The following is an 18327-nucleotide window of genomic DNA, read 5'->3' as shown; positions in this document are numbered from 1 at the left end:
GCTTGTCATTATCTCTCTTGAATTGTGGTGCCCAGAATTGGACACAATATTCCAGGTGTGGTCTAACCAAAGCAGAATAGAGGGGTAGCATTACTGCCCTAGATGTAGACACTATGCTCCTATTGATGCAGGCCAAAATCCCATTGGCCTTTTTTGCCGCCACATCACATTGTTGGCTCATGTTTAACTTGTTGTCCACGAGGACTCCAAGATCTTCATCTTCCAGGATGAAGAGGAAGCATTGGTGAGCACCCTTTGGGTTCGTCCATTTAACCAATTCCAGATCCACCTCACCGTAGTTTTGCCTTTGGAAGTTGAAGTCCAAAAACCTGGAGGGCCCAAGTTGGCCCATTTCTGGTAGAGATGAAGCAACACAGTGTGGGCTATGTAAACACTGCATGGCATCTTACCTAAAGCTTTGGCATGGCCACCTCCTGGTTCAATCCAGATACTGAGAGTGGCCTTCTCGTTTGCAAGGAACCGGCTGGGGAATGTGCCTGGAGGCATGCCAAGTCCCTCCTCCCTGCCTCCCTCCTTCCCTTCCCGAGCCGGCGGTGAGCCAAGATGGGCCGAGGCAATTTGGGCATTTGGCTCTGCAGGGACAGAGGGGAGAGGGAGGGGTCCAGGCTGCTTCTGCGGCCGGAGAAGGAGCAGCAGCAGCAAGAGGAGGAGGAGGAAGAGGCGGAAGTCCTTTGTTGTTGCCGCCGCTGCAAAGCCAGGAAGAGCAGGAGGAGAGAGCCCGGGGATCCCCAAGAGGGGTAAGTCCTTGGGAAGAGGAGGAGGAGGAGGATCCAAAGGGTATGGAGGGAGCACTGAGCAGCCAAAGCTAAGATCCGGGGGGGGGGGGGGGGGAATCTTATGTTTTGCTTTTTGACTTTTCTGCCAAAAATTAATGCAGTTTGGTGACTCTCCTAACTGCTTTGGGTAGCTTGGCAAGGCCTACAATTCCCATGAACCCACCGCCGTGCCAATCCAAGCAATGCATGGATTTTGCAATTGCGAATGTGTCTTGGCTTCGATGGTGGCGTAAGCAGTGTTGGCTCTATGGCGGGGAGGGCACCGCTGTGCAAGGCCTCGCCTCCACGGAGCCAAGGCGGAAGGGGCATCCGAAGGGAGGGCACGGCTATCGGGGAGGCCCACTCTCCGCCTGGCTCCTCTCCCCTTCTCCCTTGGAAGCCATGCGGTCGCCGCCATCGGCCTTGGCTTGCGGGAGAAATTACAGGCAGAGCAGAGCAAGAGGCGGGGGAGCGCACCCTGGAGGCCAGGAAGGGCATTGCAAGCACAAAAGTTGGGAGCCAAAGTCATGCAAGGTTCTTGTGGGTTTTTTTCGGGCTATATGGCCATGTTCTAGAGGCATTTCTCCTGATGTTTCGCCTGCATCTATGGCAAGCATCCTCAGAGGTAGTGAGGTCTGTTGGAAATAGGACAATGAGGAAGAACTTCCTGACTGTGAGAGAGCCGTTCAGCAGTGGAACTCTCTGCCCCAGAGTGTGGTAGAGGCTCCTTCTTTGGAAGCTTTTAAACAGAGGCTGGATGGCCATTTGTCAGGGGTGATTTGAATGCAACATTCCTGCTTCTTGGCAGGGGGTTGGACTGGATGGCCCATGAGGTCTCTTCCAACGCTTTGATTCTATGAAATCCCAGAAACTACAACTCCCAAATGATGAAATCATTAGTTTTTTGGAGTGATGGTCACTCTTGGGGTAGTTGGTGTATTGTGGCCAAATTTGGTGTCAGTTCGTCCAGTGGTTTTTGAGTTATGTCAATCCCACAAACGAACATTACATTTTTAATTATTAACACCTCTCAACGAAACATTTTCCCAGGCTCAGGCAGGCCTTCAAATGCTAATGAAGGCGATCAGTTGAAACATTCACACCTAGCTCCAGCAGAGAAGAGCTCTGTGCCCCACCCCAGCCATTCCACAGATATATAAACCCATTTTCCTACTTCCAACAGACCTCACTACCTCTGAGGATGCTTGCCATAGTTGCAGGCGAAACGTCAGGAGAAATGCCTCTAGAACATGGCTCTATAGCCCGGAAAACCCCACAAGAACCTAGTGATTCCAGCCATGAAAGCCTTCGACAATACAAAAGTAATGCAGTTTGGCACCACTTGGAACTGCCATGAGGCCAAAGTAATGCAGTTAGAATAATAGAATTCTAATGATTCTCGGAGTTTCAGATCTTCTGGAAAGGCCCTGCTCTCGACCCCGCCTCTGTCTAAAACGTGCTTGGCTGGGATGAGGGACAGGGCCTTCTCAGTGGTGGCCCCCCACCTGCAGAGTTCTCTCCCCGGTGGAATTAGATTATCAACATCCCTCCTTTCATAGAATCATACAGTTGGAAGAGACCTCATGGGTCATCCAGTCCAACCCCCTGCCAAGAAGCAGGAAAATTGCATTCAAAGCACCCCCGACAGATGGCCATCTGTTTAAAAGCTTCCAGAGAAGGAGCCTCAATCACACTCCAGGGCAGAGAGTTCCACTGCTGAACAGCTCTTACAGTCAGGAAGTTCTTCCTCATGTTCAGGTGGAATCTCCTTTCCATTGTTCTGTTGCGTCCTAGTCCCCTTACGAACCTCTGAGGACTTCAAGATCATCTGGGGAGGTCCTGCTCTCTGTCCCGCCTTTGTCACAAGCATGTTTGGTGGGGACGAGAGACAGGACCTTGTCAGTGGTGGCCCCTTGGCTATGAAACACCCTCCCTAGGGAGATCAGATCTGCTCCCTCCCTCTTGACATTTCGGAGGCAAGTTAAAACATGGCTATTCAAGCAAGCGTTTACAAATACAGAGTAGCTAATATAGGAAATGGAATGACCTGACAATGGAATTGGACAATGCTTGAGAAGAATGAGACACTGATGATGATGCTTTTATTGCTTTTGTGATGTCTTATACTGTTTAATGTTTTTTATCTATACTATGTTTTATGTATACTGATTTTTTGGAAACCACCTTGAGTCGCCAATTGGCTGAGAAAGGCGGTATACAAATACAGTAAATATATAATAAAATAGTCTCCACCACAGCAGAAAACAAGCTTGCTCCCTCTTCCCTATGACTTCCTCTCACATACTTATACATGGCTATCATATCTCCTCTCAGCCTTCTCTTCTGCAGGCTAAACATGCCCAGCTCTTCAAGCCACTCCTCATAGGGTTTGTTCTCCAGACCCTCGATCATTTGAGTCACCCTCCTCTGAACACATTCTAGCTTGTCAATATCTCTCTTCAATTGTGGTGCCCAGAATTGGGCACAGTATTCCAGGTATGATCTAACCAAGGCAGAATAGAGGGGTAGCATGACTTCCCTGGATCTGGATGCTATACTCCTATTGATACAGGCCAAAATCCCATTGGCTCTTTTTGCCGCCGCATCACATTGTTGGCTCACTTATTTATTATTTCTTTATTTACCATATTTCTACCCCTGCCTTTCTCAAGGCGGCTTTACATACAGGCAACAATATACACTTGAATAAATATTAAAACCGAATTTAAAAATACATTAAAACAATTTGGCACAGTGGGTTAAAACAGACCGAAAGGTTGCAGGTTCGAATCGGGAGCAGCATGATCTCCCGCGGTTAGCCCCAGTTTCTGCTAATCTAGCAGTTCGAAAACATGCATATGTGAGTAGATCAATAGGTACCGCTACAGCGGGAAGGTAACAACGCTCCATGCAGTTATGCCGGCCACATGATCTTGGAAGTGTCTATGGACAATGCCGGCTCTTTGGCTTAGAAATGGAGTTGAGCACCAACCCCCAAAGTCAGACACGACTGGACTTAATGTCTGGAGAAAACCTTTACCTTTACCTAAAACATTTAAAAACAATACGTTCATAGTTAAACACAGAGTCCACGAGCGTCACTGCACATTGTTCCAAATCTATCTCCCGTCAAAGGTCCACCACTGAAAAGGCCCTGTCTCTTGTCTCTGCCAAATGCACTTGCGAGGGAGCTGATATAACAGGAGGTTTGTATGCTCCCTGTACGCCCTTTCGGTGAGCAATCTGGCTGCCACCTCTGGGACCATTTGTAGCTTCCAAATAGTCTTCAAAGGCAGCCCCACATAGAGTGTGTTACAGTAGTCTATTTGGAATGTAACCAGAGTGTGGATTACCATGGCCAAGTCTGACTTCCCAATGTGCGGGCGCATGGCTTGAACTTCCATGGCTCAAGGCTGTGGAATCACAAGCACTTCATCCCTCTCTACCAAACAGAGCTGGTGCCTCACCAAACTACAGCTCCCAAGGTTCCATAATATTGAGCCATGGCAATTAAAGAGGCACCAAACCACATTGATTTTTCGTTGCTGTGAGTTTTCTGGTCTGTATGGCCATGTTCCAGAAGCATTCTCTCCTGATGTTTCTATGGCAGGCATCCTCAGAGATTGTGAGGAGTGTTGGAAACTAGGCAAGTGGGGTTTATATATCTGTGGAATGCCCAGGGTGGGAGAAAGATCTCTTGTCTGCTTGAGGCAAGTGTGAATGTTGCAGTTGGCCACCGTGGTTATTTATTTATTTATTTGCGACATTTCTTCCCTGCCTCTTTCACCCTGGAGGGGATTCAAGGTGTTGAATGGCCTTGCAGCTTCAAAGCCTGACGGCTTCCTGATGGGGAATCCTTTGTTGGGAGGTATTAGCTGGCCCTGATTGTTTCCTGTGAATGTTGCAATTGGCCACCTTGATTAGCATTGAATGGCCTTGCAGTTTGAAGGTCAGTGCTAACCAAGGTGGCCAGTTGCAACATTAACACGCACCTCAAACAGACAAGAGTTCTTTCTCCCACCCTGGACATTCCTCATAGACTGTCCTGACTTGCCTTTCAAGAACAGCCTTAATACCACGTTGAAAGTAAATGAAAAATGCTTTCCTTCAGCAAACACAAAAGAACAGCACATGCAGTTGAAAAAATGCAAAAGGAAGTCTCTGATAAGTCCACAATAAACAGCAGTCTTACATCAGACAACGAGCAAGGATCACTAAATCCTTAGAAGCAGACTCGAAGCAGGTACAATTACAGCATCAGGGTTGTTGTTTCCAGCGAAAGCTAACTGCTCCTGCTTTTGGTTTATAGCCCTGAATTCCTCACGCAGGATGTGCTAGGGCAACTCCCAATTACCTCGGCGTTTCTAGCAGTATTCTAGCTGAACACCATCTGTGCTCTGAAATGAGGGCACTTGCAAAACCTCATCGTCTGATTCCTCTCCACCCTCCAATTCTTGAACACTTCCCTGCTCCTCTTCCTCTTCTGAAGATGAGGAATCCCTAACATAGATGCAGGTGAAACGTCAGGAGAGAATGCTTCTGGAACATGGCCACACAGCCTGGAAAACTCACAACAGTGATTCCAGCCATGAAAACCTTCGGCAATAGCCTGAAAATATGTTTTAAAAATCCAAAAAGAGTAAACTTTCATTTTCCCTTTTTATATACAAAGTTATTTTACTATGTCATCATAGATAATGGAAGCTGAACATCCATGGGTTTTGTATTCACAGGGGAGCACTAAACCCAGCCGATGATGGATCTGGACCATGCTAGGCACACAAACCCAACATGGCCAGCTGTGCATACAAGCCTGGTTTGGGAAGGATTGACCCATGTTTCTGGAAATTGTAGTTCGCCCACATTGTTATGTATTTTCTCATAAACACTCGTAAATAACAAAATTAAAGACTGCCCAAGCTAGTTGGGGGGGGGGGGGGGAGGGATGACCCTATTGATCTGAATCAACCTCATCCCTGATATCCTGTCTCTTTCAGCTGCTGAGTTTCAGCATCTGTTTTCCTTTTCAGAATGAGTATTCATTCAATTCCCAAGTGTTATCTCAGTGGGCCTCTCAATGGTATTCCTGGTCTGCAGAGTTTATCTCAAGCCTGCGAAACCTTTCCAGTGCAGTCTTGGCACGTTAGGCCAGGCAGAGCTGTAATGCTGAAGGGGCTCTGGGAATATCGTGACAGGAGGTCCATCTTGAAATGGTCTCCAGCAGAGAGCTTCTTGCATAAGTGGGTGGAGAGGCGAATGGCTGGAGATGGAGGATGGGTCCGGAAGTGGGAAAGGAGCACAAGCATGCATTGTCAATAGATAATGAGGGTGAAGATCACTTTACTTCTAGAGAAGTTTCTCATGGAGCAAATGCATTTCTCTTTGCTTCTTTCTCACCACATTGGGCTCATGTACGCCTGTAGCGTGGTGCTTTCTTCCAGCTCTGCTCCGCCGAACTGTTGCAAACCGATATAGCTGGTGATGTCATGAGCAGCATGTGAACTGAAGCCACTGGCTCTGCTGCTGCTGCTTAGGCAACCACTGCGGAAGGGAAAATGGGAGAGGCTGGGAATCTTGCTCAGCTTCAGATGCCTGTGTTCTTTGTACATTTCCAGCACTGAAGTTGGTTTCTGTGCCACCGATTTTGATTTGTTTGTCTGTGCGTTCACAGAAGCCTTCTGTTCCAAGGCCGGGGAAGGAAGACGGCTGCTGCGTCCAACTCGTGATCAGAAGGACGTTGACAAAGTGGAAGAGTTGCAGAAGGAGCCTGCAAGGATGTTAACAAAGTTCAGAAAGCAAGTCAGATGAAACAGCTGCAGGAACTGGGTACGTGGTTTGCTTGGATTGTTTTCTTAAGTGGTCTTGGGACCCGCAGTGGTATCTTTGGTATCTCCGGCGTGAGACGTGTTGTCCCCTCTCCCATTGGCACACTGTAGAGAGGGGTGTTTGTCCATTTGGAGGGTGGAAATGGGTGCGGGTCAGTACATGAGGACTCCTTCTGCAAGGAAAGGGAGTTAGATGAACTGCCGTAGTGCATTGGCTCTGGGCCAAGATGGATGGCATGCAGATCTTTGATTAGAGCTCCTGTGGTTTGTTAAAACATAAAAGCACTCACTGAAAGAGAGTGGTATTTTAGTGGTCTGGCGCCAAGGTGGAGAGTCCATTTAACCTTTTTCTTTTTTGACGGTCTCTGATCGATCATACCACATCCTTTCCCAGACATTGGCTCCTACTGATGGGAAAGAGAGGCATCTTGCAGGGACGAAACTGTAGACATCTTTCAGGAGTGTGTTAGCTGTGTATTCCTACAAAGCAGTGGCCTGTGCACTTGGTGGCCCTTGAGGTCCCTTCCAACTCAGTGATTCTGTTGGCCTGTATTCCATTACTGCCACGATACCACACATATTTTTTAGTGAAACGCTGCTTTGAAAGATCACTTCTGACCATAAGGTCATGAGTTCGAAGCCAGCCTGGGTCGGAGTGAGCTTCCGACCATTTGTGTAGCTTGTTGTTGACCTTTGCAACCCGAAAAATAGTTGCATCTGTCAAGTAGGAAAATTAGGTACCACTATGTGTGGGGAGGCTAATTTAACTAATTTACGAGGCCATAAAAAAGACTCCAGCAAAGCACTCCAGCAAAACCATGCGGGGAATGCAGAAGTATTTCATCAGTGTCGCAGATGGATGATGAAAGCGACGGCTCTCCTGGCGGCCAGAAAAGTTAAATAGCCTCTTACTGTTTGTCTATATCTGTTGTGTGTCTTTGCCATTGAATGTTTGCCATATATGTGTACATTGTAATCCGCCCTGAGTTCCCTGCGGGGTGAGAAGGGCGGAATATAAATACTGTAAATAAATAAGTAAATAAATAAATAAACCCTTTATTATTTATTTATTTACAGTATTTCTATCCTGCCTTTCTCAGCCTGAAGGTGACTCAAGGCGGCTTACAATTGGCAGCAATTTGATGCCACAACATACATAAATACAATTAAAACATTTAACATAGCATAATAAAGATCCATATAAAACCATTAAAACAATAATAATCAATGTCTTCCAATTAAACTCATTTTCCATTAGCATCGTTTAAACCATTCCGTGTTCATTCTTTCCTTTATTTATTATTTATTTACTTCACTTTTATACCGCTTTTCTCATTTGGGGGGGGGGGGGCTCAAATCAGTTTCCAACATATTCATGGCAAAATTTAATACCTCGCATACATATGAAACCTTGTAGCATAAAGCAACAATGACATATAACTATCAGTGGTTCTCAACCTGGGGTCCCCAGATGTTTTTGGCCTTCAACTCCCAGAAATCCTAACAGCTGGTAAACTGGCTGGGATTTTTGGGAGTTGTAGGCCAAAAACATCTGGGGACCCACAGGTTGAGAACCACTGAATTAGATCATTAAAAAAGTAACAACATTTGGAGTTAAAACATGGAGTTAAACACGTATTAATATAAACATTAAAATCACATAATCCAAAAATCATAATCCAGGCCATTCCAAATATCAATTGCACATAATCCCTGATGATTCCTTGTATTGCTTACTGCCCAAAGGCTTGGTCCTGTAACTAAGGTTTTACATTTTTCTGAAGGCCAGGAGGGAGAGCACTAATCTAATTTCGTTGGGGAGGGAGTTCCATAGTTGAGGAGCCACCACCGAGAAGGCCCTGTCTCTCGTCCCCATCAATCGCACCTGCAAGGGACCTCCCTGGATGATCTTAACCTACAAGATGGTTCATAGAGGGAGAAATGTTGTATAGAAAAAGAAAATGATAGGATCTAGGAGGTAGAAGATGCCACAAGTGCCATCTAGTCCACCTGTGTGCCATGCAGGAGTATGGCACATGGGGATCATATTCTTTCAGAACTGCAGCACTGTCCACCCAACTGCTCTTTAAAGACATCCAGAGAAGGAGAATTACCTACCTGCTGAGGCAGCCTATCTTATTTTTGAACATTTGTGTTAAAAGTTACCCCCAATATTAAGATCAGAAAGACATTTTTCTAGTAATTTGTATCTGTCAGTTTGTATCCTAGTCACCTCAATGAACACAGAGAGACATCAACACTGTGCCTTTCCTTGTTGAGTCTCCGCGTCCTCTGATCATTTCCAAATCTTTGGTGGCTACATTTAAGTGATCAGGAAATATGAACACAGGTCTTCTGAGTCTGTTGTTGCCCGCAAAGCCTGAGCTATGTATCAGGAAATCTGTGATTGAATGCAGGCCTCTTTCATCATCTCACAGTAGGGTCTTTGTCAAATTCGTCTCTCTCAATCCATCAGCCTATTTCCCAAAGCTATCAGTGCACGTATAGAACATCATTATGATGTAAGGCAGTTATAAAAGTTGCACAGAGCTTTTCAGAGCGTTTACACAGCACTAGACCAGAGTGCTGTATACATGCTAGGGGTTATTCAACTCAGTAGGTGAGGAGAAAAGAGATTTTATGTAGGAATTCATAAGAGGAAGTGTATTTTTCCCTGTGCAATGCATGGCTGAAGCACAATATGTCTAAGAGGACAGAGACTTAAGCACAGTCCACAGGTTCAAATCGCCTTGCAGCCATGAAACTTCCTGGGTTCAGTTATTCTTGCTCATCCTAACCTAACTCTCCGTGTGTTCTACAAGCCTATTCCATCTTGCCAGCTGCTCTGGTTTAAGCAGTCTGAAGGCAAGGAGGAATACAAATATGATTAATAAACTTTGAAAGTGATGGTGGTGCTTCTCATGTTTTGAGGGGAGAGAGATGGGGTGCCAGCACAAACAAAAACATTTATGCACATCTCAATTGGAGTACTCCATGTACAATTACAGTTTAGAATTCCCCAAAATTTGGATTGCCCACGGGACCAATAAACAATTATTTATTTATTATTCTTTCCCAAAATTTGGATTACCCACAGGACCAATCAAATAAGTATTTGTTTTCTACTAGCTGCAAGTTAGCTGTAAAAAGCAGCATTACACCATATGTGTATGTGCTTTCATAGCCGGACGGAAACACGTTGCTCCGTTTGTGTCAGCTTACCAGTAATACTAGACCAGGTTTATTATAGGTCACTTGCCTGAGCCTAGTTCGTATCTGAACTTTTTGTTTATTTAGTTTTAGCCCTGTGTGTGGACCTAATGTCCAGAGCTTTCAAAGCACTTTCCACAGCCCTGTTTTTGCAGCAGACCAACTCTTTCATTACTAGAGATCAGTAGGTTTGCAGTAGCCCTATCCGTTTGGCAGCGAGCCTGCCTGTTTTGGAGATGGTGAAGATATCACATCATGGTACGGGTGAAGCTTCAGCCACGTGGCCCAGTTTCTAAATAAGGAATTCCCTGCATCCTTTTTTGGCAAAGATTGAATTGAGGAACTGAGAAGGTTGGCAAAAGATTTTGTTAGTGCAAAAGCTAAGATTTAAGTCCCAGGAGTAAGTCTGCCTGTTCTGTTATTTTTGATTAGGACACATACCCACAGGCCTGTGCTCTTCCTTCACAAGTCTTGCATTTGCAGATTCCTTCCTCCCTTTTCCTTCCTCCCTTCCCACTCCATTGTTAGCATTAGATCTGTGCTGATCTTAACTCCTCAGTAGCTCCATGGCAGTGTGAGTCAGTGTCATGATGTGGTTTGAATGTTGGACTAGGACTGGGAAACCAGGGTTCAAGTCTTTGATTTTTTTTTTTATCATGTCAGAAGCAACTTGAGATAACTGCAAGACGCTTCTGGTGTGAGAGAATTGGCCATCTGCAGAGATGTTGCCTACGGGACATCCAGATGTGTTACCATCTTGTGGGAGGCTTCTTTCATGTCACCGCATGAGAAGCTGGGGCTGACAGACAGGAGCTCATCCCAACTCGTAGATTCAAACTGCTGACCTTCAAGATTTTAACCCATTGTGCCACCACAACTTCCAAAGTCTTTGCTGAGCCATGGAAATTTACTGTATGACTTAGGCAATCATATTCTCCCATCCTGAGAAGAAGACAATAGCACAATCCCCTTGACCACATATTGCCAAGAAAACATATTGCAAAAGAGTGACTTGCATAGGTCACCTGTGATTTCCATAGCCATTTTGGGTGTGTGTATGTGTCAAACCATAGTCTCCCAGTATCCTAGTCCAACACTGTGCCATGGCTGGGTGCCAGAAGGTGGCATTGGTGCCTTCCCTCCTCTCTGGAATGACCCTCAACTTATCCTCTGATCATACACAATTTTTGACTCCCAAACCTGCCCTTAATGTATGGTATACATTAGTGCAGTGTTTCTCAACCTGAGGGTCGGGACCCCTGGGGGGGGGGTTGTGAGGGGGTTTCAGAGGGATCACCAAAGACCACCAGAAAACACATATTTCTGATGGTCTTGGGAACCCCTTTGGCAGAGAAGGCTGAAGATTTCTCTGCTTGTCCTTCTCTTCCTTTTTGGAAACAGACAGGCGAATCCCACATCCCTCCAGTATTTTCTGTAGGTCATGGGGGTTCTGTGTCAGAAGTTCGGCCCAATTCTATTGTTGGTGGAGTTCAAGGGGGTCTTTGATTGTAGATTAACTATAAATCTCAGCAACTACAACTCCCAAATGTCAAGGTCTGTTTTCCCCAACCTCCACCAGTGTTTACATTTGGGCGCATTAAGTATTCATGCCAAGTTTGGTCCAGAACCATCATTGTTTGAGTCCACAGTGATCTCTGGAGTTAAGTGAACTACAACTCCAAAACTCAAGGTTAATGTCCACCAAACCTTTCCAGTATTGTGTATTGGTCATGCAAGTTCTGTGTTCCAAGTTTGGTTCAATTCCATCATGGGTAGAGTTCAGAATGCTATTTGATTGTAGATTGACTACGGTTGGGGTCACCACAATATGAGGAACTGTATTAAGAGGTCATGGCATTAGGAAGGTTAAGAACTACTGCATTAGTGTATACAGTTTATTACAGTAGGTTGTTCTAGCTATAATCCAGTTTGGAAACTAACCCTTTTGGGGTGGGGGGAAGTGTTACCCTCATTTAAATCCATGTTATCCAAAAATTCACTGTTTATTTGTTTTGTTATATCTCAGTAGAGATAATGATGTTGCCAGCTGTAAAGTAATTAAAACCCTAATGTTGCCTGCTTAGCCAGAAAAGCAAGATGCCTACAGATCTTTCAAATATATGGTGTTTTTCAAGTAGGCAAACATGACTGCCTTGAGCTCTGTTGGTGTCAGCATTTCACTGCAACTTTACAACCCAAATCATCTTCAGAAACACCATTGCTGTTGCAGTTATTTAGAAAGCACAGGCACATAGAAACACAAACACACTAGGTGGAGATCCAAGATAGCCAAGATCTTGCGCACCTCAAGTACAAAGCAGAATACAGTTGGTATTTCAGAGTCTGTAATAGATTGGTACAATGAGATCTTTGGACTGACCAGGCCTAGCATTGAGAACCTGATTTTCTGACTAACTTAATTAACGTAATTATACTCAGTTGTTTATTAACTCCAGTTCAAGCTCCTAATAACTTTTGTTCCAAACATATTTGTCTTGGGGCAAAGCTGTAATAGGTGCTAAGAGTCTTGGAGAGAGCAGGCACCCATTCTTTGACATCATCCAGTTTCCTGGATTAGTCCTAAAGAAAAGTCGAGCACCCAGAGCCAAATCAATTCCCCAGCCTTGCTTTAGACCAGTGGTCCTCAACTTGTGGGTCCCCAGATGTTTTGGCCTTCCAATTCCAAGAAATCCTAACCGCTGGTAAACTGGCTGGGATTTCTGGGAGTTGTAAGCCAAAACACCTGGGGACTCACAGATTGAGAACCACTGCTTTAGACTCCTTCCTCATCATTAGGGTAACAGACAGGAAAGAAAATCTAGAATTATGTTCATTCTAGATTTCCAAGAACTTCCTTGGATCAAGAAGTATGTGACTTTAGATCAAGAAGCATGTGTATAGTGATTGATTAGACCTATGTTCAGACTATTCTGTTTTTTACCACAAAGGTGATAACTGACTTTTCTTCCTCCTCTTCTGTTTACACAGAGCTGTGATTCAAGCACAAGATGGCAAGGACAAGCCATAGCAACTATGTTCTTCAGCAGCTCAACAACCAAAGAGAGTGGGGATTCCTCTGCGACTGCTGCATTGCGATCGACGATATCTACTTCCAGGCTCACAAAGCAGTCCTGGCCGCCTGCAGTTCTTACTTTAGGATGTTTTTCATGAGCCAGCAGCACAGCACGGCACAGCTCAATCTCAGCAACATGAAGATTACAGCCGAATGCTTTGATCTCATTTTACAGTTTATGTACTTAGGGAAAATCATGACAGCCCCAGCCAACTTTGATCAGTTTAAAGTGGCCATGAATTCCCTTCAGCTCTATAACGTGCCAGAATGTTTAGAAGATATACAAGATGCAAACTCCTCTGGGTTGCAGTGTTCCTCTTCCGCTTCTAGCACCCAAAATAGCAAAATGATTTTTGGCGTCCGGATGTATGAAGACACGTTGGCTAGAAGTGGGAGTGAAGCAAACAGGTGGGGTGTCGAGCCTCCAAGTTCAACTGTGAGCACCTCCCAGAGCAGGGAGGTGGATGAGGAACCCTTGCAGCTGAGCAGTTTCTCTGAGCAGCCCTTGGAAAACTGCAAAAGGAGTACTGTGCCCAAGCACTCAAGCGCCAAAGACCGAGTGTCCAATTCACGGCGCTTTGGAAGAAGTTTTACATGCGATGGCTGTGGCTTCAGCTTCAGCTGCGAGCGGTTGTTAGATGAGCACATCACGTCATGCACTAACAGGCATTCATATCAGAATGTCAAGTATTATGGGGCTGAAACAAAAGACAACAGTGAGGGGGACTCTGCTCTTACGATGTCATCTTCCCAATTGGAAAAATACAAAGCAGATGGAGACCATGCTACGGACAGGTCTTCATCCCCAGCATCAAATGTAACAAGTGGGAAAGGCAGCAGCCTTACTTTGGAGCAGTTAGGCGAAGAACGAAGCCGAGCCAGTGAGAGGAAAAGGATTATTGTCAAGATGGAGCCGGATGACCACCCAGTGGATGGCCTGAAAGAGTTCAACATTATCAAGGTGACAGATGGCAATGATTCCACTGACAATGACGACCTAGATGATGACGAGCCAGTCTATAGATATTACATTGAGGAAGAGGTGAATGAAAGCAGACGTGTTAGGAAAGCTCTCTTAAAACCTCACATGCCTATTGATGGAGGGACTAGGAAATATTTCAGAAGTGCCAGGATCCTTAACAATAAAGTGAATGTAGTCAAGGAAGTGACAGAACATGCATCCTGTGAACTGTGTGGGTTGACAATCACGGAAGAAGACCTGTCTTCTCATTACTTATCCAAACACATAGAAAATATATGTGCCTGTGGGAAATGTGGCCAGATATTAGTCAAAGGACGACAGCTGCAGGATCATGCCCAAAGTTGTGGAGAGCCCCAAGACTTGACCACGAATGGCGTAAGAAATGCAGAGGAGAAAATTGACCCAGAAGAGAGCCCCGAGGAACAAGCTGAAAACCAAGAGATGATGTATGTTGAGATGCTGGATGAGTTTGGGGACAGCCATTTCCAGATGAACAGTCTCCCAAAGAAACAACTGTACAGGGATTCAGCATGCCCTTTCCGATGCCCTAACTGTGGCCTCCGTTTTGAAACAGAAAACTTGGTGGTTGAACACATGTCCAGTTGCTTGGACCAAGATCTGTTCAAGAACGCCATTTTGGAAGAGAATGAAAGGGACCATCGGCGCAAACATTTCTGCAGTCTCTGCGGGAAAGGCTTTTATCAGCGTTGTCATTTGCGGGAACATTATACTGTGCACACAAAGGAAAAACAGTTTGTTTGTCAGACTTGTGGTAAGCAGTTCCTAAGAGAACGCCAACTGCGCCTTCACAATGATATGCACAAAGGCATGGCCAGGTATGTCTGCTCCATTTGCGACCAAGGAAACTTCCGAAAGCACGACCACGTCCGGCACATGATATCCCATCTATCTGCTGGAGAGACAATATGCCAAGTCTGCTTTCAGATTTTCCCAAATAATGAAGAACTGGAGCAGCACATGGATGTTCACTTGTACACATGTGGTGTTTGTGGTGCCAAATTTAACTTGAGGAAAGATATGAGATCGCACTATAACGCCAAACATTTGAAAAGAACATGAGCACATAAGGCTTGTGGACATGAACTAAAACAAAAAGGAACACCAAAGCAAGCAATAGTGCATAAAGGAAATGAATTGTCCTGTTTAACATGACTGGGGTTTTTAAAGAGCCTTAAAGTCACATCCATCTTCATTTAAGGTCTTAAAGTATTTAAAGTATATACATACTGCTTAAAAACAACAAATGTTTAATTATTGCATTTTTACTCTTGCCAGTTTCTGTTTCTGATTTTTTTTCTTGTTGCTCTCTTAAATCATTACTCTGCACTGTAGATTATAAAGGTACACTGTAGTATTCAAGGCACTAGCTTCTATTAAACAGCTTCACATCAGTATAGGATGTCTACTTTGTATGTCCATGTGAAAAAGTTGATTGTATGCACTTTAATATATGAAGGGGTCAGACTGATGCCAAGAAAGAATAATTGTCCACATTAGTATATAAAGTTAAGCATTCTTTATCCTAGTGAGGTTGGTGGGTAATTTTGGAAGCCATTAGTTACGAATTCCTGTTATAAATATAGGCTGCCATTCACATCTTGCTATTGTTTGCATCTTGAGTGTCAGCAGCACATGGAGTGGATTTAGACATTCCTGCAGTATTATATTGTGATGGAATGAGGACTGCTTATCTATGAGGATCCTCTCTGCAGAGTCATTTTGCACATTCCTTTCTTATGTAATTTATGCATTACTAACATAGTAGAAAACTATGCGGAAAACTCCAGTAGAAAACTTCCAATGTTGCTGCAAGGGCATATCATAATATTTTTAGGGAACATTCTAAAGAAAGTAGGGTAATTCAATTTGAAATCAAAAGAACCATATTTATAACACATTAATTTGAGTGGTATGAGCAGCCTGATTTTTAAGTAGGTTGTTTATTTATTTACTATATTGATATCCCGCCTTTTTCGAACCTGAGGGTGACTCAAGGCGGCTTGCAGTATAAGCAATAATTCAATGCCTTAAAAACAATATATCTCCAAAATACAATCAAATAAACATTTCAATTAAAAAATTAAGCAAGATTAAGAGCATTTACCTAAAGCAAATCTTACTAACTTAAATGAGGCATTCACATCAATATTCTTTCAGTGGAATGAACATTCAAGTGTATACACTTCATGATTCCATAATTACAAAGTTGATGTGGATTACCACTAAAGTTTGGGTTTAATGAGTCAAGAAGAAAAAATACAATTCGTTTTCTGACAGGACGTAATTCTGCATACAGTTCCTTGAGAATACAATTACGTGCTTTTATGTAAATATTCATATTTTTAAGTAGCTCCTCAAGTCAGCAATCATTATTCTGAAAATCAAAAAGATGCTTAATAATTCCTAAACTGCAAAGTGTTTCACATACCTTTTCTTATGAGTGACAACCCTTCAAGTCTGACATTAATTTCCTCCCTATTGAGATAGGGAGGCAGAGGCTGAGAAATAATGCTTTGCTCAACACTACAAGATTTTAACCGGGATCTTGGTGTTCATACCAATAGACTACAATCCTGTGCTAATTTCAGAAAACACTTAACTACATTCGCCCAGTCATTCTGATTGGAAACCTAATTCAAAGCTAGATTTTTATGAATGTGTGCAAGTGGGTTGTGGCATGGAGCCAAATAATGGTACAGTAGAGCAATTTTTAGATCCTAAACTTTGTGGAATTTCCATTGCTGGAAAAGCTGTCTTGCATATCTTCATTGCATGTTAACCTATAGGAGCTCTGAGAAGAAAATGTCATGAAACGGTTTGTAGCACCTTGGCTTGAAAATGATGCAGAATTAAGAAAATCCAGCTTTCTGTTTGCTAACTAGAAGGCAACTAAAAAGAGTGTTTCTAGATGAGGAATCAGCTTTCTGTGTATGCAGTTGGTCCACCATAAAATTGTATTAGTAGAAAATTGTGCTGTCAGGAATTGGAGGGAGTCGAATATGGAAATATAGAAGGGGGTTCCTAATAAAAAGACCAAGGGAAAAAATAGGGGAGGAAACAGAAGAGAAATAGCAAGGCTGGGTACTTCTCCTGGTAGGTAAAGGTAAAGGTTGTCCCCTGACATTAAGTCCAGTCATGTCCAACTCTGGGGGTTGGTGCTAATCTCCATTTCTAAGCCGAAAAGCCGGCATTGTCCGTAGATACCTTCAAGGTCATGTGGCTGGCATGACTGCATGGAGCGCCGTTACCTTCCCGCCAGAGCGGTACCTATTGATCTACTCACATTTGCATGTTTTCAAACTGCTAGGTTGGCAGAAGCTGGGGCTGACAGCGGAAGCTCACGCTACTCCCTGAATTCAAAACTGCAACCTTTCGGTCAACAAGCCCAGCAGCTCAGTGGTTTAATCCACTGTGCCACCGGGGGCTCCTGGCATGCTGTATAATCTAGTCCAAGTCAAATTCTCACTTCAATGGTAGATTTGTTTCTGACCTGTACCATTTTAAACTGTAGGTATCAACATGCAACAACTTAATTCTCCTTAAAAAAAATTATCTGTGCAAAGAAATATAGCGTGAGGAAAAAGGTTTGTAGCCTAAGTGATGGAGGGAGACTGGGAAGGACAGTAACAATGATAGCACAAGTTTTATATCCGAGAATAATAAACACAGTATGTCCTTCAATGCAGGCCAAGTGTCTCTGTGAAAATCAGAAACTGGTTAAAACACCAGAATGGGATGCAGTGGTTGGTGGACTAATAATTGACTTCTGGGCCCTGATGAGTTTCCAGAAAAGGGAAAAACAACTGCAGACAAAAGGCCCAAATATGGTACCAGTTCCATACACACTGAGAAAAAAATTGTCAGTCCTCCACATCTGATAGCATGTGACACCTATGCCACACTAGCTTCAATGTGATATTATGGCATATTATGGGAAAGTGGAGACAGAATCTCAGGAAGTGGGAAAGTGCTCACTGTGCCATCTAACAGCCCCTCCTTTGTCTTTCAGCTTGAAAATGCATGACAAGCTGTGTTTGATTTCATGTTGCAGAAATCTTCATTCCATGACCATTACATTGCTTTCTTTAAATATAGGAGCTCCATCTGGTGGCTACTTTAAAAGGTGCATGCTCCTGTTTGAACTGAAATAGTGGTTTTGTTGTCCTAATACAAGGATGCTCAAACTTTTTAAACAGAGGGCCAGGTCACAGTCCCTCAAACTGTTGGAGAGCCGAATTTAATTTGAAAAAAAAAGAAGAATGAATTCCTACACACACTGCACATATCTTATTTGTAGTGCAAAAAACACCTAAAAACAATACAATAATTAAAATGAAGAACAATTTTAACAAATATAAACTTATAGTATTTCTATTGGAAGTGTTGGCCTGCTTTTGGCTGATGAGATAGGGTTGTTGTTGTTGTTGTGTGCTTTCAAGT

The 18327-nt window shown here is 43.9% G+C and overlaps 1 protein-coding gene across 1 annotated transcript; it reads left to right on the top strand.

Annotated features, from left to right (window-relative positions):
• The first annotated feature begins 526 nt into the window (after positions 1-526).
• On the top strand, positions 527-15281 carry ZBTB1 (zinc finger and BTB domain containing 1). Its single transcript, XM_060754366.2, has 3 exons — positions 527-758; positions 6448-6602; positions 12800-15281. The coding sequence occupies exon 3, from the start codon at positions 12820-12822 to the stop codon at positions 14944-14946; it is 2127 nt and encodes a 708-aa protein (XP_060610349.2). The 5' UTR covers positions 527-758; positions 6448-6602; positions 12800-12819; the 3' UTR covers positions 14947-15281.
• Positions 15282-18327: the final 3046 nt, after the last annotated feature.

The sequence above is a fragment of the Anolis sagrei genome, chromosome 1 (assembly GCF_037176765.1).
Source record: "Anolis sagrei isolate rAnoSag1 chromosome 1, rAnoSag1.mat, whole genome shotgun sequence".
In the NCBI taxonomy this organism is placed as follows: domain Eukaryota; kingdom Metazoa; phylum Chordata; class Lepidosauria; order Squamata; family Dactyloidae; genus Anolis; species Anolis sagrei.
Note: the sequence above shows the minus strand (reverse complement) of the source record. Positions and strands in the feature narration are given on the sequence as shown.